We start from the raw sequence: 25,919 nt of genomic DNA, 5'->3' as shown, positions 1-25,919 counted from the left end.
CCTGCATTAATTGTTTTTGTCAATTCAGCAGATACATAGCAACATTATCATTTACTTCTAATCATATTTTGGACCATTTAATCTACCTGCTCCTGCTTATGAACGCTCTTATAAAGAATAACAAAATGATGAATGCTGTTGCAGGCTCTATGTGTCTGCAGGTCTTATTTATGTATTATTGTCTTTAGACTTTTTTTTGTTGAATGTCTGCATGTTGTTCAGAAAACAAACAATAAAATGTCTTTATTGAAAATTGTGGCCATTCCAAATGCATGATTTTTTTTTGTTTTTTACGTTGTTTATTTTTAAATCACGTTTTCTGAAGTGTGGTCATGAGGGTTGAGGTTTTGTTTTAAAGGAGCTCACAGAGCAGATTCATAAACAACTGAATCTGATTCATTTCTATAAATGTCAATAATTAATTGAATATCCAAGCAGTGAGAGAGCAAACAACAAATGTCACAATTATAAATATACAGAACTGGATTTCCTACAATTTAAATAAGATATCTATTTGTATATAAACAAATTGACTGAGGTCTACCAATGTGATAAATTCAAATGCTACACCTCAGTATCTATTTCAAATGGAACAGAGGCACCTGCACTAATTGGATCTATAGGGACAGATAGTTTTCAGATCTAACAAACAAGCTGCATCGCTGTTGGTTTCTCTGCATTTGAGCTTTTGAAATTGACTGAAGAAATGTCTGAATCAATAAGAGAAGTGGGGATTGAAAATTCGATGCACATTTTTAACAAACCGAAGCAAATATCTGTAGAATTTATTTTTGCATGATTGACTCACAGTGTCACCGTGAACTTGACATGATAGAATAATAGAGCACGCATATTAGATTAATAGGTGACATATTAGGCTGCATATCATCTTGAGAGTGTTACAGTCAAGGCTATCTGCGACTAATAAAGTTGTTTCAGATATTACACAACCTGTTACAGTGTCCCAATAATTGGAAAGGGCATTTCAGTCCATCTGCTCACTTCAGCTCACAGCAGCAATGGAGCTTCTTGGAAACTGGAATAGCATGTTTCCCCAAATGACATGGAGACAGGTGAATATTATTTAATATATCCAGAGAATATTTAACTTTATGCACACTGTAAACGATTGTCTTGTAAATTAACAGTAAAATACTGTCAGCAGGGTTTCCAGCATTCTTCTGTTAATTTTAAAGTTCCCTTACTGTTATCTTCTTTACACTATGTTACTTTCATAAAACCACATACTGAATTACAGTAAAATCCTGCATTTCATTGATTTTTACAGTAGACTAAAACACAGTATAGTGCTGAAGCTAGTTGCAATATTGTTGCAGTATGTATGCAGTCATTTTTTGTAAATAGAGCATATTACTGTCTGAAAGCCAATCACTATGAATTAAGCGCTGTCTTCACAATAACCTCAGTAATTTTAATATATCATATACTGAATGAGTTAGTTAAGTAAAATACAGCCATTACAAATGTGGACAAGAAGAGTCATAGAAAATATCTTAGATATACATATATATATATTATGGGAAACGGCAAGCTACCAACAAATATTGCCCAGAATGCATTGTTTTCTACAGTATAATACCTTTTTAATGGAAAACAGTATGTTACTGTCACAATTTGGCTGTTTTCTTACAGCAGTCTGTTACAGTGCAGTTGTGCCTACAGTCCTGACACATTAGAGGACCAGTTTAAGGGGAATTATAAACAGGTGCATTCCCAAAATATACCCAAAACATACCCAAAAAGTATTTTCAGGACAAAAGCAAAGAAAAGTCTTATAGCTGTGATGCAATGTGTTATTCTCAACATCAGGAATTACCTTTTTTTTCCATAGACTATAGAGTTTCAAAATTCAAAAAAGTTTCATTAATTCCACAGCTCAACTTTGTTTTATGAATCAGGGTTGTTACAGCTTGTTAAGAGTAAAATTCAAGCATTTTAATGCATCTAAAACAAAGATATGAAAGTCTTTATCATGACATCTAAACAGTTTTTATAAATAAAATTCTGGAAAAAGTCAACAGAATTCCTTTACACCCAATGCAAACCATGAATATTCTCACTCACTGTTATTTTAGCTGTTTAATCGTATGTTTTAGGGTCATGATTATTTAATGATGATTAAAATTTAAATTCCAAAGTAAGGGATCAAAGGATCTGGTGTCGGACATCAGTAGATAACAAACAAAAAATGATTGCTTCATTTCAAATATTGAGCAGATTTTTGTTTTACATGAGTGATTCTGTAGATGAAACATCAGATGATATTGAAAAACTTCTTTCAAGGATTATATTAGAATTCAAGCATGTTTCTAAGATTGAAATTATCATGGATTTTAAACTCATCCTACTTGTTTCCAGACATTTAATTTACTTTTTTTTAAAGTATCTTTTCATTTTGTGTCCTTTTTATTGTGTCATGTCTGAAATAAAGTTGATAACAAATGGATAAAATTAAGCATTTTCCAAACTTTCAAGACTGTACAAACAAAAGAGTTGTATGATTTGATTTGATGTATCGTTTTTTTTTTTTTCTAAGATTGCTATAATAAATATGAATGTATTGTCATTTGAATTACACTACTGGTCAAAAGTTTTAGAACACACCAACTTTTCCAGAATTTAATTGAAAATTATGCAGTTTAATGTCTCAGTGTACTCTGAAATTAATGCACATTTGCAACATTTAAAATTCTTTATTGAGCATGATAGTGTTTTGAAAGTAAAAAAAAGATTCAATATCACATTTTATGTTGGACTAAAGGACTAAAAAAAGACACAAAACGACCAAAAAAAGACACAAACTGACAAAAAAAGACACCAAAAGACGCAAAATGACCAAAAAAAGACACAAAATGACTTACAAAGACATGAAAAGAATTCAAAAATAGACAAAATAGCCCAAGACTCCATAGAGTTAAGTTGTTTATCCATTTCTTGTTCCCTGAAAAAGGCCTACTTGTATAATTCTGAAATGTACATTATCTTTCAGTTTTGGTTAAGCTTACCTTTTTTTATTTACCTCTGGCAGTTCACCACTTACCTTTGTACCCTTTCAAGCTGTTCTTTTGACTTGAACTGCTTGAATTTCAATAAAAAACTGGAAAAATTGGGGTGTTCTAAAACTTTTGACCGGTAGTGTATGTGATGAAATAAAGGAGAAAGAAAAAAAAAGTGTGGATACAGGAGAGGCAAAATTAAGCCTTGGGGCTTCAGCCTATTCCTTTTTCGGTTGCTGTCTGATGGATTATTTCGTAAAAACATGATTTTATTTTGTTGTCTGTTTTTGGGGGGGGGGTTTTGTAACCGAAATAAAGCATTCATTCATTCATACTGTGCATGGCTTCAACTTTGCGCTTTCTTCCCTTTAGACTGATCAGAGTGTGTCCACAGCACAGATCGGAGACTTGATTGAGTTTATGAATCCGTGGTCAGGATCGTCTCTCTGGGCTGTTCATGTTGGAGAAGGTCGTGTTGTCCATTTTGGAGCGGGAGGTAAATGTGACTTTGTGAAAGTTAAAAAATAATGTATACAGAAGTTTAAATAAAGGAGGTTTATTTTAATGCTTTTTCTGCACTTTCACACTGTATTTTCCTGTAACTGTAAGATGAGAACATGACGCAGAGAGCCTGCCGCAGCTTCATTCAACTCATGGTTCCAAAGTCAAAAGGCGATCGTGTCCTCAGGAAGACCAGAATCTGCACACAGCACATTACGGAGATCAAAGTGCCAGTAGGAACTCAAATCAGGGTCAACAACACTAAACACAACCTGGTTCCATCTGATGTGGAGATGATGACGAATCGCTGTGAGACTTTTCTGCACCAGGAGTTTAACTACGACCTGATGAACTTCAACAGTGAGCATTTCGCCACATTTGTTCGATACGGCAAGGCAGTGAGCAACCAGGTTGGTTCAATGAGTGAAAGTTATTGTATTGGTAAATATCTCAACCTACAGGTGCATCTCAATAAATAAGAATATCATAGAAAAGTTTATTCATGTCAGTAATTCAAATTTTAAAAAGTGGAAATAACACATTATATACAGTACAGGCCAAAAGTTTGGACACACCTTCTCATTCAATGCGTTTCCTTTATTTTCATGACTATTTACATTGTAAATTCATCAAAACTATTAATGAACACATGTGGAATTATGTACTTAACAAAAAAGTGTGAAATAACTGAAAACATGTCTTATATTCTAGTAAGCAAAGGGTGGTTACTTTGAGGAATCTAAAATACAAGACATGTTTTCAGTTATTTCACACTTTTTTTGTTAAGTACATAATTCCATATGTGTTCATTCATAGTTTTGATACCTTCAGTGAGAATCTACAATGTAAACAGTCATGAAAATAAAGAAAACGCATTGAATGAGAAGGTGTGTGTCCAAACTTTTGGCCTGTACTGTAGATCCATTGCACACAGAATGAAACATTTCATGTCTTCATTTATTTAATGTCTTCTAACTATAATGATTATGGCTTACATTTAATAAAGACTGTCTAAAAAAATGAATATTACAAAAGACCAATTTTAAAAAAGTATGTTTAATATGGAAATGTTGGCCTCTGAAAGTCTGTCCATCTATATGACTCAATACCTGGTTGGGACTATTTGACTTGAACTACTAGAAATTTACTTTTTCATGATATTCTAATGTATTGAGATGCACCTGTATAATTCAATGTTCTAATTATTTATTTATTCTTTTTAGATTCCCTTTAAGAAAAAGAATGATGCAAATATGGATACAACTCAAACTCTGGAAATGATAATGATGCAGCGGATGGAGACAGAAACTTAAGATCATGTGCATCTTTGTTAATGAGTAAAAATAAAAGTCTTTTGCTGCTACATTGTCTGAGAATGTTTCATTTCAGAACTCAAGGCCCAATCAAACAGTTCAATGAAAGAAAAAAAGTATGGTACAACATTAACAACATATCTGTGCCTCCAAACTCACCCGCAAAATCCTTTGCAAAGTCTATTAAAGGCCAAAAAAAACTTTACAACAAAGCAAAGCCCATGAGAGTCAGCAAAGCATGTCTCCTCTTGTTTATTAAGACTTGGGGAATGTCAATAAGAGCATTTCTATACAGTAGGAGGGCTGGAGAGGCCACCGCGCAGACACAATGACCTTCTGCTATTCTCCTCGTTGATAATGACCCAGACGAAGCCACACTGCCCATCAACCAGACCTCTAATAAAGCCAAACACTCTCTATCATCTGCTAATAACCTCCACGCAGCAGCAAGAGTCATGAACAGGCCAGCGTCTCCTGAATGCGAGGAGGGGAACAAAGCTCTGGGCGGACAGGAAGTAGTGGAAAGCATCCTGTTTTATCGATCTGTGACTGTGCACTGCCTGATGGAACATGGCGGTAACTACATTCTTCTTCTTCTTCTTCCCCCAAAACACACAAAGACAAAGACTTCTGTAGCAAAACATACACAGTGCAAAACATTTCACTCTAACAATCAATCCTTCTGGTACGCTCATTTACTAGGCTTTGTACAATTACACACACACACTCACTTACACACTTGCAGGTGTTTTTTTTCCAGAGATAGGGAAGGTAAACTCGTTACTCTTTTCTTAATTGGTATAGAGATTCCGTCCTTTTTTTTCCTCTCAGCAACCCCTCCAGGGGAATGCTGATTGATTGTCCTCCGAGTCCTCATAATACCCCCCCCCCCCCCCCCCCCCCCCCCCCCCCCCCCAATACCCGCCCACCTTCCTGCACATTTACACATACATTCTCTGTTCACCTCACTGTAGACCCCAGTGGCCCTCAGACAATTCACAGTTCAGAAGAGGATCATTTTCCCAGCCGTCTCCCGCCTCTCCTCCAGCTTTCCCGTCACTCGCTCAGCCTGACAATGTAGCCATACAGCTGGTCTGAGAAGGCCTGGAGAGAGAATTTATCTTGTACCCTCCTCCTCCCAGCTTGTCCCATGTCCCTGCGGAGCTGTGGCTCCCTCACCAGCCTCTCCATGGCCTTAGAGAAGGCCTCTGCTGTGGGCTCGCACAGGAAGCCCGTCTCCCCGTCTGCCACGCTCTCCAGGGGCCCCCCAGAATTCACCGCGATAACAGGGCAGCAGCAGTACATGGCCTCTACGGGAACGATCCCAAAATGCTCTCTGCTCGGGGTGTACAGCACGGCGGCGCTGGCCCGCAGCAGCGCCACCTTCTGTGAGTCGGAGGGGGAGCGCAGAAAAGTGACACAGCCGTCCAAGTGGATCTGCGCTGCTAGCTCTTTCAGTTCAGTATAATGTTGAACATTCTCAGTAACTCGGTCGTCGTAGCCCCCCGCCACCACCAGGTGGATACCTGCCGCCTGGCCCGGAGGAAGGCTGCTCCTCAGGACTGCGAGAGCCTCCAGAGCCAGACCCAGGTTCTTCTTCCTCTCGTATCGGTTCAGAGAGAGAAACAGGCAGGAGGCTCCCTCGGGGAGCAGCCCTTCCAGGCCTTGTGCTTCACTGGACTGCCGGTCAAAGGTACTCGTGTTGAGGGAGGGATACAGCACATCTGTCTGGACGCCTCGCAGACCACGAAAGGTCTCGCTGAAGATGCCTGCGGTGAACTTGCTGTTTACCAGAATCTAAGGAAGTACAGAGAGATTAGTTCATAAGGATCTCACATATATCACAGGCATTTAAATTCACTGTGAGCTGGACGACAGCCTGCAGTCTTTGGTTATCCTAAAGTCTAGAATAAAATGTAAATGTCATTTTCTTTTCTGTCAGGGCCCAGAGCTTCTGCAACGACTTGCCTGTATAACATTTTGAATAGTCAATAAGTATATTTAAGCAAAATAATATACCTTGTATTCTGATTCATTCTAATACACTACAGTTTTAGTAGTTATCAAGAGCCAAACTCAGTCAGAAAGAAAAACTTCACTGCTCTTAACCTCTCTTAACATCTAGGTGATATAATAGCCATTTTGAGCAAACCGACCCTGTTTTTCAAGCTGCAGTATTACCTTGAGAGCAGCCTTTACCTGGCAGCTCTGAAAATCCCATTATTAAAATACCTCATGATGTCACATGCATGGTGTATAAGTATGTAAGATTTTCTATCCATTGAAATGAATCCACTTCGGAAAATGAAATTTTTGAACTGTAGTTACTGCTCAGAAAAATCACTTTTCTCCCTACAATCAGCAAAATGCAAAAACTTTAAAATGAAATTAAGAAACTCATCATATCATCCTATTTGTTTTAAAATTAGATTTAGAAATGTTCTTACGTGACGTGCATAGTTTTAGCCTCTGGCTCTCCTGTAGACTCCGCCCTTAACATCCTCACATAGGACCCTCCGACCATTCTCAAAATATGTGCATAAAACCAAACCGTTTTTACTAATAAAAGCCAATACAACGATTTTTATTTATTTAATTAATATTTTTTAGTTTGATCTAATACTTTTCTTTTGGTTTTATACTGAAAGTACACTCCCGGTCAAAAGTTTTAGAACACCCCAATTTTTCCAGTTTTTTATTGAAATTCAAGCAGTTCAAGTCAAATGAACAGCTTGAAAGGGTACAAAGGTAAGTGGTGAACTGCCAGAGCTAAATAAAAAAAGGTAAGCTTAACCAAAACTGAAAAATAATTTACATTTCAGAATTATACAAGTAGGCCTTTTTCAGGGAACAAGAAATGGGTTAACAACTTAACTCTATGGAGTCTTGGGCTATTTTGTCCATTTTTTGAATTATTTCCATGTCTTTGTAAGTCATTTTGTGTCTTTGGTTGTCTTTTTTTGTCATTTTGTGTCTTTTTTGGTCATTTTGTGTCTTTTTTTAGTCCTTTAGTCCAACATAAAATGTGATTTTTAATCTTTTTTTTGTTTTCAAAACACTATCATGCTCAATAAAGAATTTTAAATGTTGCAAATGTGCATTAATTTCAGAGTACACTGAGACATTAAACTGCATAATTTTCAATTCAATTCTGGAAAAGTTGGTGTGTTCTAAAACTTTTGACCAGTAGTGTATGTGTTGTTCACAGCAAAGCATTTTCCCCACCATGTTACATAAATTAGCTTTTCCATCTAAAATAAAATGGTAACAGTGACACAATGCTGCACTGCCAACAGACCATCTTAACCCTTTACAATGCCACAACCGTTACGTACCATATCAGCCATGCCGGTGGTGCGTTCCTCCAGCCAGTCGATGGGAGCACGATAAAGCTTCTTTAGGGCTGACTTCCTCTGGGTCAGCAGCTGGTCCGGGAAGTGACAGTAAAATAAAACCTTCTTCCGAAGACGGGACAGCCTCAACACCGGAATACAAGCTGACACCTGGAATTGGATAAAGGGAGTATGAACAAAAATGTATATGTCTTACTTTTAAAAAATGTTCCCAATATCTTCCTGATATTATTAACATATGTGGGTACTTTTTTTCTTTTTGCAATTTTTATAAAATAAATCATCAAAGAAATTCAACTTGCATTTTTTTTATTTTTATGATTCATGGCATTACTGTGTTATACTGCACAAATTACATTTTGGGGTTTTCCTTAGTTCTAGCCATGTTTGTGCTGTTTCCATAGAGGTTTAATGAAAAGTGAGGCCACAGTAAGTAAAAATGTGACGAGCAAAAAACTCCCTGAAACTGCTCGGGGTTCAGAGGCTTAATACCATAGACTATAAAATACTTAATGTACTTGACTGGTAAACACACATTCTAAGACAAACACTTTAAATGCTCTATGTGACCGATGCATGGCATGTTTTGGTTGATTGCACTTTTATTCATTTAGGAAGTGAGGCTTCTTCGAATGTCACATTGTAAGTCAATCAGAACAACAGTTACTGTACTGTACTTACACTACTGGTCAAAAGTTTTAGAACACATCAACTTTTCCAGAATTGAATTGAAAATGATGCAGTTTAATGTCTCAGTCTACTCTGAAAGTAATGCACATTTGCAACATTTAAAATTCTTTATTGAGCATGATAGTGTTTTGAAAGTAAAAAAAAGATTCAAAATCACATTTTATGTCGAACTAAAGGACTAAAAAAAGACACAAAATGACCAAAAAAAGACACAAAATGACCAAAAAAAGACACAAAATGACAAAAAAAGACACCAAAAGACACAAAATGACTTACAAAGACATGAAAAGAATTAAAAAATGGACAAAATAGCCCAAGACTCCATAGAGTTAAGTTGTTAACCCATTTCTTGTTCCCTGAAAAAGGCCTACTTGTATAATTCTGAAATGTACATTATTTTCCAGTTTTGGTTAAGCTTACCTTTTTTTATTTACCTCTGGCAGTTCACCACTTACCTTTGTACCCTTTCAAGCTGTTCATTTGACTTGAACTGCTTGAATTTCAATAAAAAACTGGAAAAATTTGGGGTGTTCTAAAACTTTTGACCGGTAGTGTATGTTGAAGAAAGGTGATATTTGTGCGTATTTGTGTGAAACACAAAACAGTAGAATATAGTCAAAGGAGTGTTTACTTTACGTCATGGTGTAGTGAAAGGGTGTGACACAAAAAAAGGGAGATGGGCTGCTGTGAACAATGAAAGCTATTCTCCGAGCAACAGAGACAGTTACAAGATACACGAGGCTCAGGGGAACTCAAATAAGTGACAACCAAACAGACAGGTAGTTAGTTAGTTGCTGCAGGACGTCACACTCACTTGATCACAGAAGATAACATCGTACTCCACCCCACTGAGGAAAACCAGATAGAGAGCCACATAGATCATCCTCAGGTAGGCACACATGGCATGAAGGTATCCAAACACATTGGTGGGCAGCCAGTCACCCACACATACCTGTTAGAAAAGTAACAGATTAGGGGTGTGCCATATCGTATCGTTCACGATAATATTGGTATATTTTCTTGTGGTTAAAAAAAATGCATATCATGATATTGGCAACATTCCTACTTCTTGATATAGTGGCGTAAGGTTGACACTTACACAACTGACTATACCGAGCTGCCCTCCAAACACACTGCTGCATTATGCAATTCGTTAGCCACAAGCTAACATTAGCTAACAATTAAAGTTGTTTTAATCACAAAAAGCTACTTACTCTCTGTCGCTAAACACATGCAGCTTTCAAAATAAGATCACAGTGTGTAAACAGAATCCACCACAGAACTTACAAGAAGACCGTCAAAATAAGATGCCTTAAATAAAACATACAAGAACCTTTATTCTCCTTTACAAAATGTCATTAAAATTTGCCCCCGGAACCCCTAAATGGTTAATTTTTTATTTTTTTCTCATACTCAAGAGTCAAGAGTACATTTTTTTGTATTTGACAACTGTTGAGATTTGCACTTCACACTACATTTTAGATTTTTATTTATTCATACAGACTAAAAAAAATCAAATTTTTAATATATTTTTAAGTATTTGGTAATATTGCCAAGAATATCGTTATCGCAAAAATAGCCTGAAATATCGTGATATTCTTTTAGGGCCATATCGCCCACCCCTATAACAGATACAATGAAACAATACATGCACTAGTCTTTGTCTATGTGTATCTTTGAGGGACAGTATTACAAGGTGTGTGTTAACGTACCACAGGCAGCTCTGGGTCCAGGGTCTCGGAGAAGCAGTGTGTTGGGTCATAATGGGCCGTCCAGATCTGAACGCTACATCCCTGAGACTTCAGAGCGACAGCAGCATCGACGACCAGCCGCTCCGCTCCACCGATACCAAGGTCTGGATGGAGGAACACCACCCGCACCATACTGCACACAAGAACAAATAAAGTTCAAATTCAATCTGTTCAATATAGCTTCCTACAAGACTGTTGGTTTGCAGATAGGGTTGAAGTTGTATACATTATATATCACTATTTTGTGCAGAATGACAGATAAACTGATGAGCACAGAGAGTACAAATCATCCCAACATCAAAAATACAATGGGAATTCTAACAACAGCTTAAACTTTTACAGGTGCATCTCAATAAACTAGAATATCATAGAAAAGTTTATTTATGTCAGTAATTCACTTCATAAAGGGGTAATAACCCATTATATAGACCCATAAACACAGAATGAAACATTTCATGTCCTAATTTATTTAATTTCTTCTAATTATAATGATTATGGCTTACATTTAATGAAGACCTAAATTTCAGTGTCTCAAAAAAACAAAATTACAAAAAAACTATTTTAAAAAAGTATGTTTAATATGGAAATGTTGGCCTCTGAAAAGCATGTAAATTTTTATGCACTATGCAGTATAATACTTAGTTGGCTATTTGATTTATACTACTGGAAATGGACTTCTCCATGATATTCTAATTTATTGAGATCCACCTGTGGAATAAGTTGAGCTTAATGCAGATCTTAAATTCAGTGTCTCAAAAAAATGTATCGAAATGTTGGCCCCTGAGTAGTAAAGTATGTCCATTCTATATGACTCAATACTTGGTTGGGGCTATTTGACTTGAACTACTGGAAATTGACTTTTCCATCATATTCTAATTTATGGAGATGCACCTGTACATGAGTGACTGATTTCACCTGAGGCACATAAAAAAGTAAATTCATCTTAAATTGCATCCAAACAATCTCAAATATGTAACCACCAGTAACCACTTTATCATGCCAATAAGACATTTTTTTAGAGCTGCATTGTTGGTAAATGTGAAAAGTTTTCTAATTCCATGACTGTTTACCAGAAAATGTACCTACTACATCTCTTGCAAATCAATGTGGCTGACATGATGTCCCAAAGTGTTCTGCCTCATATATACTACGAAGAAAACCTTTATCTGATAATAAGTGTAATGATAGGAAGTCAAACTGATAGCAATTACAACAATACACTATAATTTTAGATAAATGTTTGCTTTGGAGGAAGGTGTCTTCAGCTACAGTGATAACTTTATGGATGCTAGCCTAATGTAGCTAATGGTATTTTAACACGTCCTAAAGCTAGCTTGATGATCAGTTGTCTTTGTTTCTGAACATAACTAACTATGTCTCCGTAAAATCTATTTACAAAGAAAGTCTGTTTACCTTTAGATCTCTCGACTACTTGGTGCGACTTTAGAAACCTGTGATTATGCTCGTTTAGAACCCCGTAGCAACAGGAACTGTCATGAAACTGTGGCGTTTGGACGCCATGTTGGCTCATATAATCTATTGTGATCGGGCTAACCGCGCCTCCGTGTTTGAGCCACAATGGCGCCTGTTTCCTCACAGCGCTTCCTGTGAGACACGTCTCCCTCAGAATCAGGGCAGACCAAATATTTGCCTTTAAATTAAAAGACAAATATAAGTAGGAATTAACTGTAGCAAAAATTAGATAGAGTTTTGAAAACACGTTTGTTTAAACTGGTGCAAAACTATGGTCTTAAAATAATGTTTCATTAATCATTTTTGTGGTGATTGCGATCTGCCGGTCAGGCATCTGCTAGGCCACCCGTGCTGGTCTTGTGTTTTGCAGTCGTGTCCTTTTTAGACAAGCGTCAGCGTTGTGGGATCCCTTCTCAAGTTTTTCAATTCACACACCGACTGTCTGCTCCTGTTCATTTGACGTGGACATCAGCTTGAAGAGGGGCTCAGGGTTTCATCTCGCATCAGGACAAATAAAGCAAAATGGTAAGCTTATCAACTTCATCTGAAACTGTTACTAAAACTAACTATCGAGCTCTAATGCACTCATTTAACGTTAGACCTGAGCTAACGTTGTGCTATCTGTTAGCTAGCTTGCTAACATTAGCTCATCATTTGTGGACGTGGCTTTTCTTCAGCAGCTCAAACTGTCCCTAAACACACATTAATGCTGACACAGCACTAGATAAACTAACTATTTACTATATGTTTGTATTCTGTGTGTTTTATCACCAGAAGTTGAAATTAATCTACAGTGTGGACATCAAGTCAAGGCCTTTGCCATCAGTCTGACATAAACACATTGTAACAGTTCAGAGTTAAATGTAAGATAGTTATTCAAACACCATTATTGGATCTCTTCGTCTGAATGTTGTGCGTAAGTTTTCAAAGTTTTACATGTGTTGCAATGTAAATGTTTGTGAGTGTATGAGAATGACAGATGTTAGATTGTCAAAGGGTATAATGATAAATCCTGATCATATGTGTTTTCCCTTCAGCCTGGACCAGCAGCAAGTGCAACCAATGTTGGGGCTTCTAGCCGTTCCCCAAGCAAGACAGTGGCTCCCCGTGCAGCTGGCTCTACAGTCAGACAGAGGTACACATACACGCTCTATCAAACTTTTACTTCTAACTGTACTTTTTATCCAGGAGACAGATGGATAAACTCTCCAGAAGTGCATACCAATGTGACACAAGCCTGAATAAAAGGGTGTATTAACACAATAAATTATATGTAGTAGGACTCAAGACCTCACTGAATTGTTTCAGTATGAAAATGATGTGAATCATTTGCTAGAGTCGTCCCATTCACCAGATTTCAACCCATTTGAACACCCATTGGATATTTTAGACCTGTTAGGCAGCTCTGTCCACCAGCATAATCAAACCCCACATGAGGGAATATGTTTTAGAAGTATTTAGCTCAAACCCTCAGTAGAGTTTAGACACTTGCACAGTAGAGTTGAAACTGTGGTAACATGTGGTCTTGATTGTATTCCAATAAGACAAATTATTTGTTTTTCCATGAATACGTCAAACATCCATATGTTAGCCACCACAGTAAAAAGTAGCCATTGAAGACCACTTTACAATAAACATAAGAGATAAGTTTTGTGGTCATCTAGGCCTGCCCATGTTCTCTATAATTATTTGCATTGACCTCACCTGCTCATGTCATGATACTGTAAAGAGTGATTGATGATATTCAGATAGCCATTCTCTTTACTTTTGTGTGCGCGGTTGAGATTAGAGCAGCAGATAGATGTTGCACTGTGGGCTTAATCAGTGTGTAATCAGAGGCTCGCTGTTACCTCTCATTATTACCCATTACTATCACCCTCTTCATTACCTCATTAACCTCCGTTTAATCTCATCACACAAGTGAAGCAGCCATGAATCACTCAGCTCTTTCATCAGCAGCTCCTGGAGTTGCTTACATTGTGAATACAGTGTATAAAAGTTTTATTTTTACTGTGATGGTCAAAGTGTTTGGCTTTAAGAAACTGCTGGATGAATAAAAAACATATTATTCAGCATGCATTATTTTCATCCATTGCACTATTATATTATTAGTTGTGTCTCTGTTTGTTCTAATGTCTTGTTGTCTTTGCAAAAGCATACATTATTTAATAAGCAGGAATTTTAAATTTCAGATCAGATTAGTATCATTAAAAGTTCTTGATAATAAGATGTTGAATCACTCAAACACTTGGCGGTGTCAATATATTCCTGACTTTGTGTGTGTTCCACAGGAAAGCTACCAGTAGCGGGACACGCAGCGGAGGCAGGACCACAGGGTCCGCAGGCACCGGTGGCATGTGGCGCTTCTACACAGAAGACTCGCCAGGCCTCAAAGTGTAAGTGCAGTTCATAAAGCAGAACACAAGAACATACATGCTTGCAAAACAAATTTAGCCTCTGACAATTTTGAACTTTCATCCACACACGAGCACGTACTAATACTCAGGACTTCCGACACTTGCGATCATTATTAGTGTTATATATGTTTATCACATAGAATAGGAGGAGTGATTAATAGCAGGAAATGGGCAGACGTGCCTCCGTGATGAAACAAATCATCTCTGAGCAGTGGATCAGCTTGATAAGTGTGTGTGTCTACAGTGTATATACACACACTAATGTGTGTTAGGAAAGCATACTTTTAGAAGACTCTCAAACTTCTATTCTGCTGCATCCTCGCCCCTAATATTAGAGCAGGCGTCCTGTCTCCTGGCCACGGCCGGCCATGGTTGATCGATGGTGCTGTGGTGGTTATTGAGTGCGTCTCTCCAGCAGTCGAAGGAGGGCAGACTGGCCATACAGTGCTGTATATCGAGTGCGTGTTTGTTCCTGCGTTAGACGCCGGCCTCAAAGCTTCATTAAAGGATGCACTCTGAAAGGTCAACTCAATTACAGCCTTCTGACAGGGAGAGGAGGGGGCCGCTGAGGAGATGGTTGGCATGGCAATGCTGCTACTTAGCGATGCGCCCCCTCCACCCCACCCCCCACTCAGTGTCTCCTTCAGAGATGAGAGCGCCTCCTTGTTTCCTAAGCTCATCAATAAAATCAGCCACTCCACTAAGACTCTCGCTCTGATCGAGGTTAGAGCAGACGATGGGATTGTGTGTTTGCGTGTTAATCTGAGCGTTGATCAGTTTCTCTTTGTTCTGACAGCGGCCCGGTGCCAGTGCTGGTGATGAGTCTGCTCTTCATCGCTTCTGTCTTCATGCTGCACATCTGGGGGAAGTACACCCGCTCTTAAAGTGCCTGATGACCTCTGACTCTGCGCCTCGGCTTCTTAAAACATTGGACCTGGACCAAACAACAACTGAACAACAACCTTACTCCCCTGGTTCTCTTCTGCACTACAACACAAGCCACACAACTTTTTTTTTAGTTATGCGACTGTTTTAGTACATAATCTTCATCTGCACTGAAGTTGGTATCCACCTCGTTCCTTTTGCCCTTCCTGTGTTATAACATCTGGTGGGCTGAACAGGAGGAGGCCATGCTAGCCTCACCTCAGCCAGTCTGTGTGTATGTGGCCTTCCCTCCGAGCAGCAGCAGCAGCAGCGTGTTCCTTCACTGCTGCATTAAGTTTCAGTGCAGAACTCAAAGGACATTGTTGTTTTCAGGCCCCAGCAAAAACATTTCCTCTTTTAGCCTGAATTTTTTTTTGTTAACGGCATTTGTACAAATGTAATTGTAATATTGTACAATAAAAAAGTGAAAATCAATGTGGTGGAATTTGGCCTTATTTTGGTCTGAAATAATATTTTTCTTATTTAGACATCTCAAGTTGAATGAGCCTGTTTATTAAGATGCTTCTTCACCATATTTCAGAGAAAAACGAGGCACTATTTTTTACTACACTCACTAAGTCTTGTACATTTCCCCAAAAGGCATTGGGCAAACCAAAAAAAAGTGCTATTAGGCAGCACTGTTCATAGAGGGGCTGGAAACCCTTAAACACTGTTTTGTTTTAAGGGTTTTTAAGTTTTGTTAACACAGCAAAGTTTGAAACTATTTTATTTTGTTGTAACTTGCCACCTTTCTGTAGAATGTTGTCACAAATCATACATTTGGTTGATGAAGAACTGAAACAATCAATATACTATATAAGAAGATGTAATTTACCACAGCTGTAAGGTGCTGGAATTTAACTGAACCCTGAATGAGATACTTTTCTCACTGTAAATCATTTGTTACCACTACCAGTCTATTGACTGAAAGCTGTACATTTTGCCATGAGGCAATAATAAACGTATACTCATAAATCTCAAATGTCACATTTCGGTATGATTGACAGATCACCTTAGGCTTAATGCTTGGTTCAAACAAATTCCTGCCACTTGCAACTTGTTCAACTAAGGTTTTGGCCATAACTTACTCAGTAATCAATTTTTTTGTCATTTGTTCAATTTTAAATGGCATCTCAACTGCATATAAACTCAAACAGCCTTAATTGCCATAAACTTCTTGTGTCATCATATTTGCATAAAGAGAAAAAGTCTAGACCTGCCTATACATATAATATATTAGACCAGAGGCTTTAAACTGACATCTGACTGGATGAAAGGGTTAACTCAGTATGCATACCTCTATAAAAGGTCCAGAGGCAGCAGACTCTAACATGGACTGCCCCAGGGTTCGTCTTTACCACCAGGACTGAAGCTTCTTCTTCTTTTTTTTTTTTTTGCTTCCATCAATAATTGCAAACAGGCAAAGTCCTCAAAGTGACTTAATACCAGAAGGAAATGTGTGATGATTTAGTGAATTACCGAATTTCCCTTCGGGGATGAATAAAGTAATCTACCTATCTATCCATCTATCTATGATCCAAACTTGTAATGTTACATTTTAAACTATATGTTTTTGCTCTTTTTACATGGCTGTCTATTAGATTCTGGTGTATGGTGTCAAGGAGAACAGAGCACCAGCTGATATATAATACATCTTCAAATATCCAAAGCACAATAATAGAATACATAAAAAAAATCAGGATGCAATTTGTGTTGATGTTGATCTAAAGGCTTGCATAATTAAAGGAATATTTTGAAATCCCTTAAAGACCCGAAATGTTCTTCATCTGGATTTTGCCCGGTTGACTTTCTGTGTTTTCCTGAAGGGGGAGCTGCAGACTATTTTCTGAATATAACCGGCTCAGACAATATCAAGATGTTACTCTGTCCTCACTGACAGAGCGCATGAACACATGTTCTGTGTGGAGATTTTTTTACCCAGTCATATTATCAAAATACTATGTAACATGATCATAGACACAAACCACACACACAAACCAACTTTTTGATACTCAAAATGCTTCATAACGAGACAAATTAACATCAAGTTCATTATTATTACATTCAAATCACTTGAACTGAGCTGAGTGAAACTAAAGTAAGTGATGAGAAACCGCATCAGATTTGATTTGTCCACATTAACTTAAACAGTGTGAATTTATGACAAGATGTTCAGTATAATGCTGTGAGCGTCTGGCTGCTTGTTTTGTAGGTTAGAAGAAGTTCAGGCCCAACCTGCATCACCAGGTCACCTGTGTTGAATATGAAACCACCAGCTGGCCTATACTTGTGCTTCTCTGTGTGTGTGTGTGTGTGTGTGTGTGTGTGAGCTTGTACCTTGTGTTAAACGTAGCATCCGGATCCTGTTCATTAATTCATTTTGTTGCTATGGCTCTGCTTTCCCACAGGCTTCCAGTGTTCGTGGCAAACTCAGGCACTACTGCCACATCACTCTCCCTGTCGTCCCTGTCCTACACACACACACACACACACACATACACACATAAAGAGAGAGAGCAAGTGAGAGATACACTCACAAACTCCACGGCCCAATTCATGGTGGCACAACACGGCAGTGAGCCAGAATAATTCAACGTAACAATTAAATATGAAGGAGCTGTGGCGAAGCTGTCCCTCAGTGTTCAGGAGTCAAACAGGCCCAGGCAGCATGTGGAGCGCTCCACGCTGCTGCAACCTGTAGTTACAAACTCCTCTTGACACCGTCAATACAAGTCAACTCAGTGTTTCATCAAGGGGTACAAATGAGGTGGAATTTTTTAATCTCCTTAACGCTGGAGTCCTCAGTCTTTGTGTTTTGGACACAGATGCATCAATAAGGCTCTTAAAGGGACAGTTCCCACCAAAAAAAAATTAAAAAATGTTTTTTCCTTCTTACTTGTAGTGCTGTTTATCAATCCAGATTGTTTTGGTGTGATCAATATAATCCACAGACCTTGTTGTGAGCAGTTTGGTGTAGATAACTACACTAGAAAGAAAGTACTTCCTACATGAAACTGCTCACAACAAGATGTGTGGATTATCTTGAGTAACTGGGTCATGATTTTTGGAAAGAAACAATGCTGTTGAGTTTTTCTTGAGATGTATTTTTTGGGAACTTTGAGCACCACAAGTGAATATAGTTCCATCATATTCAAAAGAAGGCAGACATCTCTACGGCCAATATCTCTAACCAAACAATTTAGATTGATAAAACAGCACTACAGGTAAGAGGAAAGTGATTTAAACTGTCCCTTTAAATCACTTGGTAGGTAAGCATGAAAATTTGAAGGTTTTTTAGATATGTGGAGATGTTTTTTTTTTTGCTTTGAATTCGACACACCTGCCCTAGTCAGTTTTCCAGCCAAAATAGCCAAAATATTAATCTTTAGATGTTTATATCAATCATCAAGTCAGAGTTAGTGTGCAACTTCTTTTCTTGCCTCTCACTAAAATAGGTGTGTGTTTCCTTTAATTCCTTAGCAATCACTCATTATTCACAGAAGATGACATGAAAACAAGAAGAAAGAAGAGATTTCATCATCGTGCACAAGTGAACAAGTGAAGTCTTTACCTCCACTTTTAAGTAAATGTTCCTGAACATCCACATGTGAGGTGACGTTTGTCTCGTGGAAAGAAAGAGGGGAGCGAGAGATAGGAAGACAGAGAAAGAAAGAAAAGAAGAGAAGCTTTCTTTAGAGCACTTCCTCTCTGTGTCTTTTTCACCAGAAACCCATATCCTGTGAAGAAACCACACGCTTTTACAAGGGATGGTCCCTTACATCGAGAGAGGTGCTGCACACGCACACCCTTGAGAAGACCTGTAAATAGGTCACATGTAGTTTCTGTTCTACATGCTGCTCTGTGGTTTAGCATGGAGGAAGAAGAAACTGCTGAAGTCAGTCTCTCTCTCCTCTGTCCCTCTTTATGGCTATGTCACTCTCTCACTCATCCATCACATTGGTGTTTATGCGAGGAGATGTTCCGCCCTGCAGCTAAACACAGCTATCAGGATATCAGGTGCAGCAGAGGGCTTATGATTTGAAACTCTTCTTTCCTTCCAAAGACTGCTCAGAAAATACCTTCTTTAGATTAATGTGAGCGCCCAGTCATGCACGCACTTATGTCAAGTATGTGTGTGCATTTCTGAACAGATCACATGGTTGGTAAAGCGTGGGATGAGTGGACGGGCGGGTGGAATCGATCCACGCTCACCGACCAAATGGATCCTGAGAGATGTCCCAAAAACTGAGGGCTGGTTCAGGTGATGCAGGGACACCTGTGACAGGATCTACACTGGGACATGGTATGAAAGCTGTACACAGGCCCAGTGGCGGTTCTACACAGGGGCCTACAGGGGCCACTGCCCCTGTGTAGAAGCCTTTGGCCCCTGCTGTGGCCCCTGTGTCAAATTAATAATAAAATGATCAATTTATAATAATGAACAATGGAACAATTCTAACCTTTTTTTTTTTGTTCAAACATTATCTCATTGTACACAAAAGGAACCCAGAATGTTACATTGTATAATAGTTTTACTCTCTGGAGTCTTATTGGGCTATTTTGTCCATTTTTGAATCCCTTTCATGTCTTTACGTGTCTTTGTAAGTCATTTTGTGTCTTTTTTGGTCATTTGTGTCTTTTTGTGTCCTTTTTGGTAATTTTGTGTCTGTTGTTGTGTCTTTTTTGTCATTGGTGTCATTTATGTGTCTTTTTGTGTCTGTTTTAGTTATTTTGTGTCTTTTTATTGTCATTTTGTGTCTTTTTGTCATTTTTATGTCTTCTGTGGGGGTTTTTTGTGGTTATTCTGTCTTCTCATTTTGTGTCTATTTTGGTAATTTTGTGTCTTTTTCAAGACATTCAAAGATTTTGAATACTTAAATATCATCTTTGCCATTTTTCATGTGCTAATATGCCCCTCTGATTAAACACTGGCCCCTCCTTGGCCCCCACAGTAAAATAGGTCTAGAACCGCCACTGCACAGGCCTGTCAGCATCATCTGTTTAACATTTGGTGGAGTACGGGAGCATCTCAATACATTAGAATATCATAGAAAAGTTTATTTATATCAGTAATTCAATTCATAAAGGTCTGGATGGAGGAACACCACCCGCACCATACTGCACACAAGAACAAATAAAGTTCAAATTCAATCTGGTATATAGCTTCCTACAAGACTGCTGGTTTGCAGATAGGGTTGAAGTTGTATACATTATATATCACTATTTTGTGCAGAATGACAGATAAACTGATGAGCACAGAGAGTGCAAATCATCCCAACATCAAAAATACAATGGGAATTCTCACAACAGCATAAACTTTTACAGGTGCATCTCAATAAATTAGAATATCATAGAAAAGTTTATTTATGTCAGTAATTCACTTCATAAAGGGGTAATAACCCATTATATAGACCCATAAACACAGAATGAAACATTTAATGCCTTAATTTATTCAATTTCTTCTAATTATAATGATTATGGCTTACATTTAATGAAGACCTAAATTTCAGTGTCTCAAAAAAAAGAAAATTACAAAAAAACAATTTTAAAAAAGTATGTTTAATATGGAAATGTTGGCCTCTGAAAAGCATGTAAATCTTTATGCACTATGCAGTATAATACTTGGTTGGCTATTTGATTTATACTACTGGAAATGGACTTCTCCATGATATTCTGATTTATTGAGATGCACCTGTGGAATAAGTTTAGCTCCTTTACTTGAGTGAAAGTAGAATTAAAGGAGACACATTAGGCTCATTTTCAGGTTCATGCTCATACATATTTAACCTCTGTATGAAACGCTCCATTTTAGCGCCTGTTTCTTTAAGTCCCCCTCCTGAAAAAGCCCAGTCTGCTCTGTTGGTCGGTGTTTTCAGGTTTCTGCATCTGCACTCTCAGCATCTCTGCATCTTCATTTCAGCCGGGGAGTGTCTGTAAAAAAACTGTAATGCCTTTGTCTACCTTTATATAGTAAAGTTTGTGACATCACAACCTTACAAAATATGTGGCAGCTCGTTTGAAGACACAGTATTTGAATATCGGCCTTGTGAATTTCTGCATGTATTGAGTATTTTGATATTGTCACAGTATTTTTATAGCACCTACACCTGCTTTATCTCTTAATCTTGTTTTCCTCTTTTACAATATGGTACCTCTAAAAATATTTAAAGAAAAAAGCATGCATTTTTACAGTTATTATTGATACATGGAACAAAAAATGCTTTCGTCTTACTTTAGTAAGTAAAAATAAAAGCACTTATTTTAGGGAATGGTCCCTTTAAAAGTTTTCCATTGAAGATCATGTGTACATTTAGAATAATAAAAGTAAATATTTTTAGTTTTAGTTTTAATCCATTGTGGCACGCCTCATATTTCATGACATAGTATATTTTGCTGGGACAATTGTTGTGACTCCAGGCATCAGATAAAATGAGAAAGAACAAAATATTTCTATTTTTATTTTTACTTTGGGTTTTACCAATAAAAGTGTAAAGTTGCAATTCCAATTTCTGTAATTATGCATCATATTTTTATTGCTTTTATTGTGAATTCTGTAATATGTACAGTACAGGCCAAAAGTTTGGACACACCTTCTCATTCAATGTGTTTTTCTTTATTTTCATGATTATTTACATTGTAGATTCTCACTGAAGGCATCAAAACTATGAATGAACACATATGGAATTATGTACTTAACAAAAAAAGTGTGAAAAAACTGAAAACATGTCTTGTATTTTAGATTCCTCAAAGTAACCACCCTTTGCTTACTAGAATATAAGACATGTTTTCAGTTATTTCACACTTTTTTGTTAAGTACATAATTCCACATGTGTTCATTAATAGTTTTGATGAATCTACAATGTAAATAGTCATGAAAATAAAGGAAACGCATTGAATGAGAAGGTGTGTCCAAACTTTTGGCCTGTACTGTATATGCATACTAGTTTTACTCTATAAATAAATGCTATTATTATTATTTTTATTATTACTATAGAACATCAAAATGCTACCGAAGTACAGTAATTTTCATTTTTTCTTTCCCCATCTAAAAGATCAGACAATTAAAGGAGGGTGTACAGCAAATCATATGTTTAAATCTTTCACACTCTCTGTGATGTGCGTGTGTGTTTGTGTGTTGATGTTGGTCCGGTCGCTGTGATCATGAGACCAGTGATTAGTCAGTAGCATAGCAGCCAATTGGTGCAACACTCTGTTAATGGCCAGTGATCAGTAGCAGGTCTGCTGAGAGGTGAGAGCTTGTTCACTGTAAAATAATCTGACTCCATATTCTGCATCCAGACCACATGGTCGCAGTCATATGAACTGGGAACTGGGACACACAGAGACAATTTGTGAATGTGTGTGTGTGTGTGTGTGTGTGTGTGTGCCAGCTGGAGGCACCCTGATCTTTCTGGACTCTCCTTCAGAGAGAAATAAGAGAGTCAGAGTCGGAGCCAAAGCTGAGTCTGCATCTATCAGTAACTCATCTCTCGCACTCTAATCCTCGGTGTGACACACACGCACCTCGTGCTTTATGCATGAAAGATGAACAGTGTGAAGCCCATTCACTCTGCAAAAATAATGACTTAATCCTAATGACTGCTTTTCTTATATTTCTATGAATTTCTGTTAGATTTGACCATGGTGCATTCCAGTGGAGTTGTTGTTTGACATGACAGAGACAGAACCAACTATTGTGTCTTTGGTTATATCACTTAAACAATTATTGTAACATTGTTATCTACAGTTCTTTGATCCAAGTAGCTTCATTGCTTTGTTCGTCAGGGTCAAAGATCAAATCTTCAGTCCTCATATTAAGTATTTAGACATGGCTATTCACAGCCAAACACACAATTACACCCTTTCTTTGTTGTCCCACTTTTTCTAAGAAGTGTCTGAAGCAATACATATTAAATAACAACCATAACGTCCTCATCAAGCTGAAGCAGCTATAATTGATATTTTTATAATAATGATGAGTCAAATGAGAAAAAACAAGAAAAAAGTGTGATCATGTGAAATCGGTTCCCCACTTGAAACTGCAGCTTTCCTCAGCTAAAGGACCAGATATTTCCCTCAGGAGGTGATGGAGACAAAAATAGAGCATATAATAGAGTAAATATCAGACACAGCACAACTCCTAATGAATGATACTTCTGTTCCTTGTGTGCCGGATTTATAAATTATCTTAATCTTAAAACGAAAAAGGCCATAATATGTACATTTTTTGCTCACAACTTTCAAATAACTAAGCAACAGTAAATCAGTTACTGCAGATTTAATTTAGAATTTTATCAGCAACTGTATTTGGCAAATTAATGACAAATAAAACTGAATGAAGTCTCAGGCTCAGTCACCATGTGCACATTTTTTGCTTGAACATGATTTCTATTAACTTCCCTGACTTCGTGAAAGTAAATTCATAAAAACAGGGCATTTCAGTTTTAAATCTACCAATTTGTTGTTTTGCATTATTAGAAATATTTATTATTAATGTCCTGAAAGTCTTTTTGATTGGAACAACATATCAAGACACCAATAATAACGTTACTTTTAATCATTGCATGAGATCTAGTGTTATTAATTCAGATAAGTCACAAAAGAAGCATAAAAACAATAAATATAGCATTGCACAAAGGACATAAAAAGAGGAGAGAAAAAGAAAGAAATGCATTGATAAAAAAGACTGACAAATGAGACTAGAAGGTGTTTAAAAATAGTCAATAGGCAAGTTACAAAGAGGAAAGAGTGGAAATTGAGATCTCGAAGAAGAATTGCATCACTTGAGGTTAAGAGCTTAAAGAAAACAATTATACAGAGGGTTGAAAGAAAGAGAGGCTGAGTGCAAGAAAGAAGCAAAACAAAGAGAGAAGGTGCTGGAGAGAGATATGAATAACTACAGGAAGATGGAAACAAGTGGAGACAGTCGATGGTGGGAGAAAAATAAAAGACATTAAAAGGTCTATAAGATTTTAAATGAATGGAACAATGTGGAGGCACATCTAAAGTCAAAAAGAAGAGCTGAATAAAAGCTTAAAGGAGTGGGGGGAGGAAACCAAACACAATTCTGTTTTTCAGATGAGAAGATAGCAAACACACTGTGAAGGATCAGTCAAAGGGAACAGGTGTCAGTATACAGGTGGATAGTTCTATCTAATGGATATCACTATGGAACATCTACAGTTGATTACTTCAAGACAATTATTTCTTGTATTACAAGTTTTCAAGCCAAGTTTTAAAGGCTTGTTTCATTTTGTTGACATATTAGAGTCAAAGTTTTTTTACACAGGGAATTTTGAAAAAATATCTACACTACTGGTCAAAAGTTTTAGAACACACCAACTTTTCCAGAATTTAATTGAAACTAATGCACATGTACTCTGAAATTAATGCACATTTGCAACATTTAAAAAGCATTTATTGAACATGATAGTGTTTTGAAAGTAAAAAAAAGATTCAAAATCACATTTTATGTTGGACTAAAGGACTAAAAAAAGACACAAAATGACAAAAAAAAGACACAAAATGACTAAAAAAGACACCAAAAGACTAAAAAAAAGACACAAAATTACCAAAAAAAGGACACAAAATGACTTACAAAGACATGAAAGGAATTCAGAAATGGACAAAATAGCCCAAGACTCCATAGAGTTAAGTTGTTAACCCATTTCTTGTTCCCTGAAAAAGCCCTACTTGTATAATTCTGAAATGTATATTATTTTTCAGTTTTGGTTAAGCTTACCTTTTTTTATTTACCTCTGGCAGTTCACCACTTACCTTTGTACCCTTTCAAGCTGTTCATTTGACTTGAACTGCTTGAATTTCAATAAAAAACTGGAAAAATTGGGGTGTTCTAAAACTTTTGACCGGTAGTGTATTTGCCATGTTTTTAGAAATAAAATCCTAAATACAGTACAGGCCAAAAGTTTGGACACACCTTCTCATTCAATGCGTTTTTCTTTATTTTCATGACTATTGACATTGTAGATTCTCACTGAAGGCATCAAATGAATATATATATAATATGAATGAACACATATGGAATTATGTACTTAACAAAAAAAGTGTGAAATAATTGAAAACAGGTCTTGTATTTTAGATTCCTCAAAGTAACCACCCTTTGCTTACTAGAATATAAGACATGTTTTCAGTTATTTCACACTTTTTTGTTAAGTACATAATTCCACATGTGTTCATTCATAGTTTTGATGAATTTACAATGTAAATAGTCATGAAAATAAAGGAAACGCATTGAATGAGAAGGTGTGTCCAAACTTTTGGCCTGTACTGTATATATCAGTTTGTGAATGATGTGTGATGAGCAAACACCTCTGTAAATAAATACACAAAATATAGATAAGAATTAAACTGGAAAGTGTGGTGAGTGTGAGTGCTACTGAGGGCTACATGGTGGTGTAGTGGTTAGCACCCTTGACTCACAGCAAGAGGGTGTCCGGTTCAACTCTACTGTGCAGCTCTT

The 25,919-nt window shown here is 37.2% G+C and overlaps 3 protein-coding genes across 4 annotated transcripts; 2 read left to right on the top strand and 1 right to left on the bottom strand.

Moving 5' to 3' along the window:
- The first annotated feature begins 392 nt into the window (after nt 1–392).
- Nucleotides 393–4,831, top strand: LOC131975818 (phospholipase A and acyltransferase 2-like). The gene is made up of 4 exons (XM_059338594.1): nt 393–1,073; nt 3,390–3,513; nt 3,627–3,928; nt 4,742–4,831. Exons 1-4 carry the CDS (start codon nt 1,020–1,022, stop codon nt 4,829–4,831), a joined length of 570 nt encoding a protein of 189 aa, XP_059194577.1. The 5' UTR covers nt 393–1,019.
- Nucleotides 4,832–5,759: 928 nt separating this feature from the next.
- On the bottom strand, nt 5,760–17,885 carry alg2 (ALG2 alpha-1,3/1,6-mannosyltransferase). Of its 2 annotated transcripts, none has more exons than XM_059338588.1 (5): nt 17,777–17,885; nt 10,587–10,758; nt 9,689–9,826; nt 8,167–8,334; nt 5,760–6,628 (listed from the first exon to the last, which is right to left on the bottom strand). In XM_059338588.1, the coding sequence occupies exons 2-5, from the start codon at nt 10,755–10,757 to the stop codon at nt 5,888–5,890; spliced, it is 1,218 nt and encodes a 405-aa protein (XP_059194571.1). In that variant the 5' UTR covers nt 10,758; nt 17,777–17,885; the 3' UTR covers nt 5,760–5,887. The 2 variants fall into 2 exon arrangements, with proteins under 2 accessions (XP_059194571.1, XP_059194570.1); XM_059338587.1 differs by lacking the exon at nt 17,777–17,885 and adding an exon at nt 12,039–12,169.
- On the top strand, nt 12,467–15,874 carry sec61b (SEC61 translocon subunit beta). The gene is made up of 4 exons (XM_059338593.1): nt 12,467–12,623; nt 13,136–13,233; nt 14,390–14,494; nt 15,312–15,874. Exons 1-4 carry the CDS (start codon nt 12,621–12,623, stop codon nt 15,397–15,399), a joined length of 294 nt encoding a protein of 97 aa, XP_059194576.1. The 5' UTR covers nt 12,467–12,620; the 3' UTR covers nt 15,400–15,874.
- Nucleotides 17,886–25,919: the final 8,034 nt, after the last annotated feature.

This window comes from Centropristis striata, chromosome 8 (assembly GCF_030273125.1).
Source record: "Centropristis striata isolate RG_2023a ecotype Rhode Island chromosome 8, C.striata_1.0, whole genome shotgun sequence".
Classification (NCBI taxonomy): Eukaryota; Metazoa; Chordata; class Actinopteri; order Perciformes; family Serranidae; genus Centropristis; species Centropristis striata.
The sequence above is the reverse complement of the archived record's forward strand: the minus strand, read 5'-3'. Positions and strand labels throughout refer to the sequence as shown.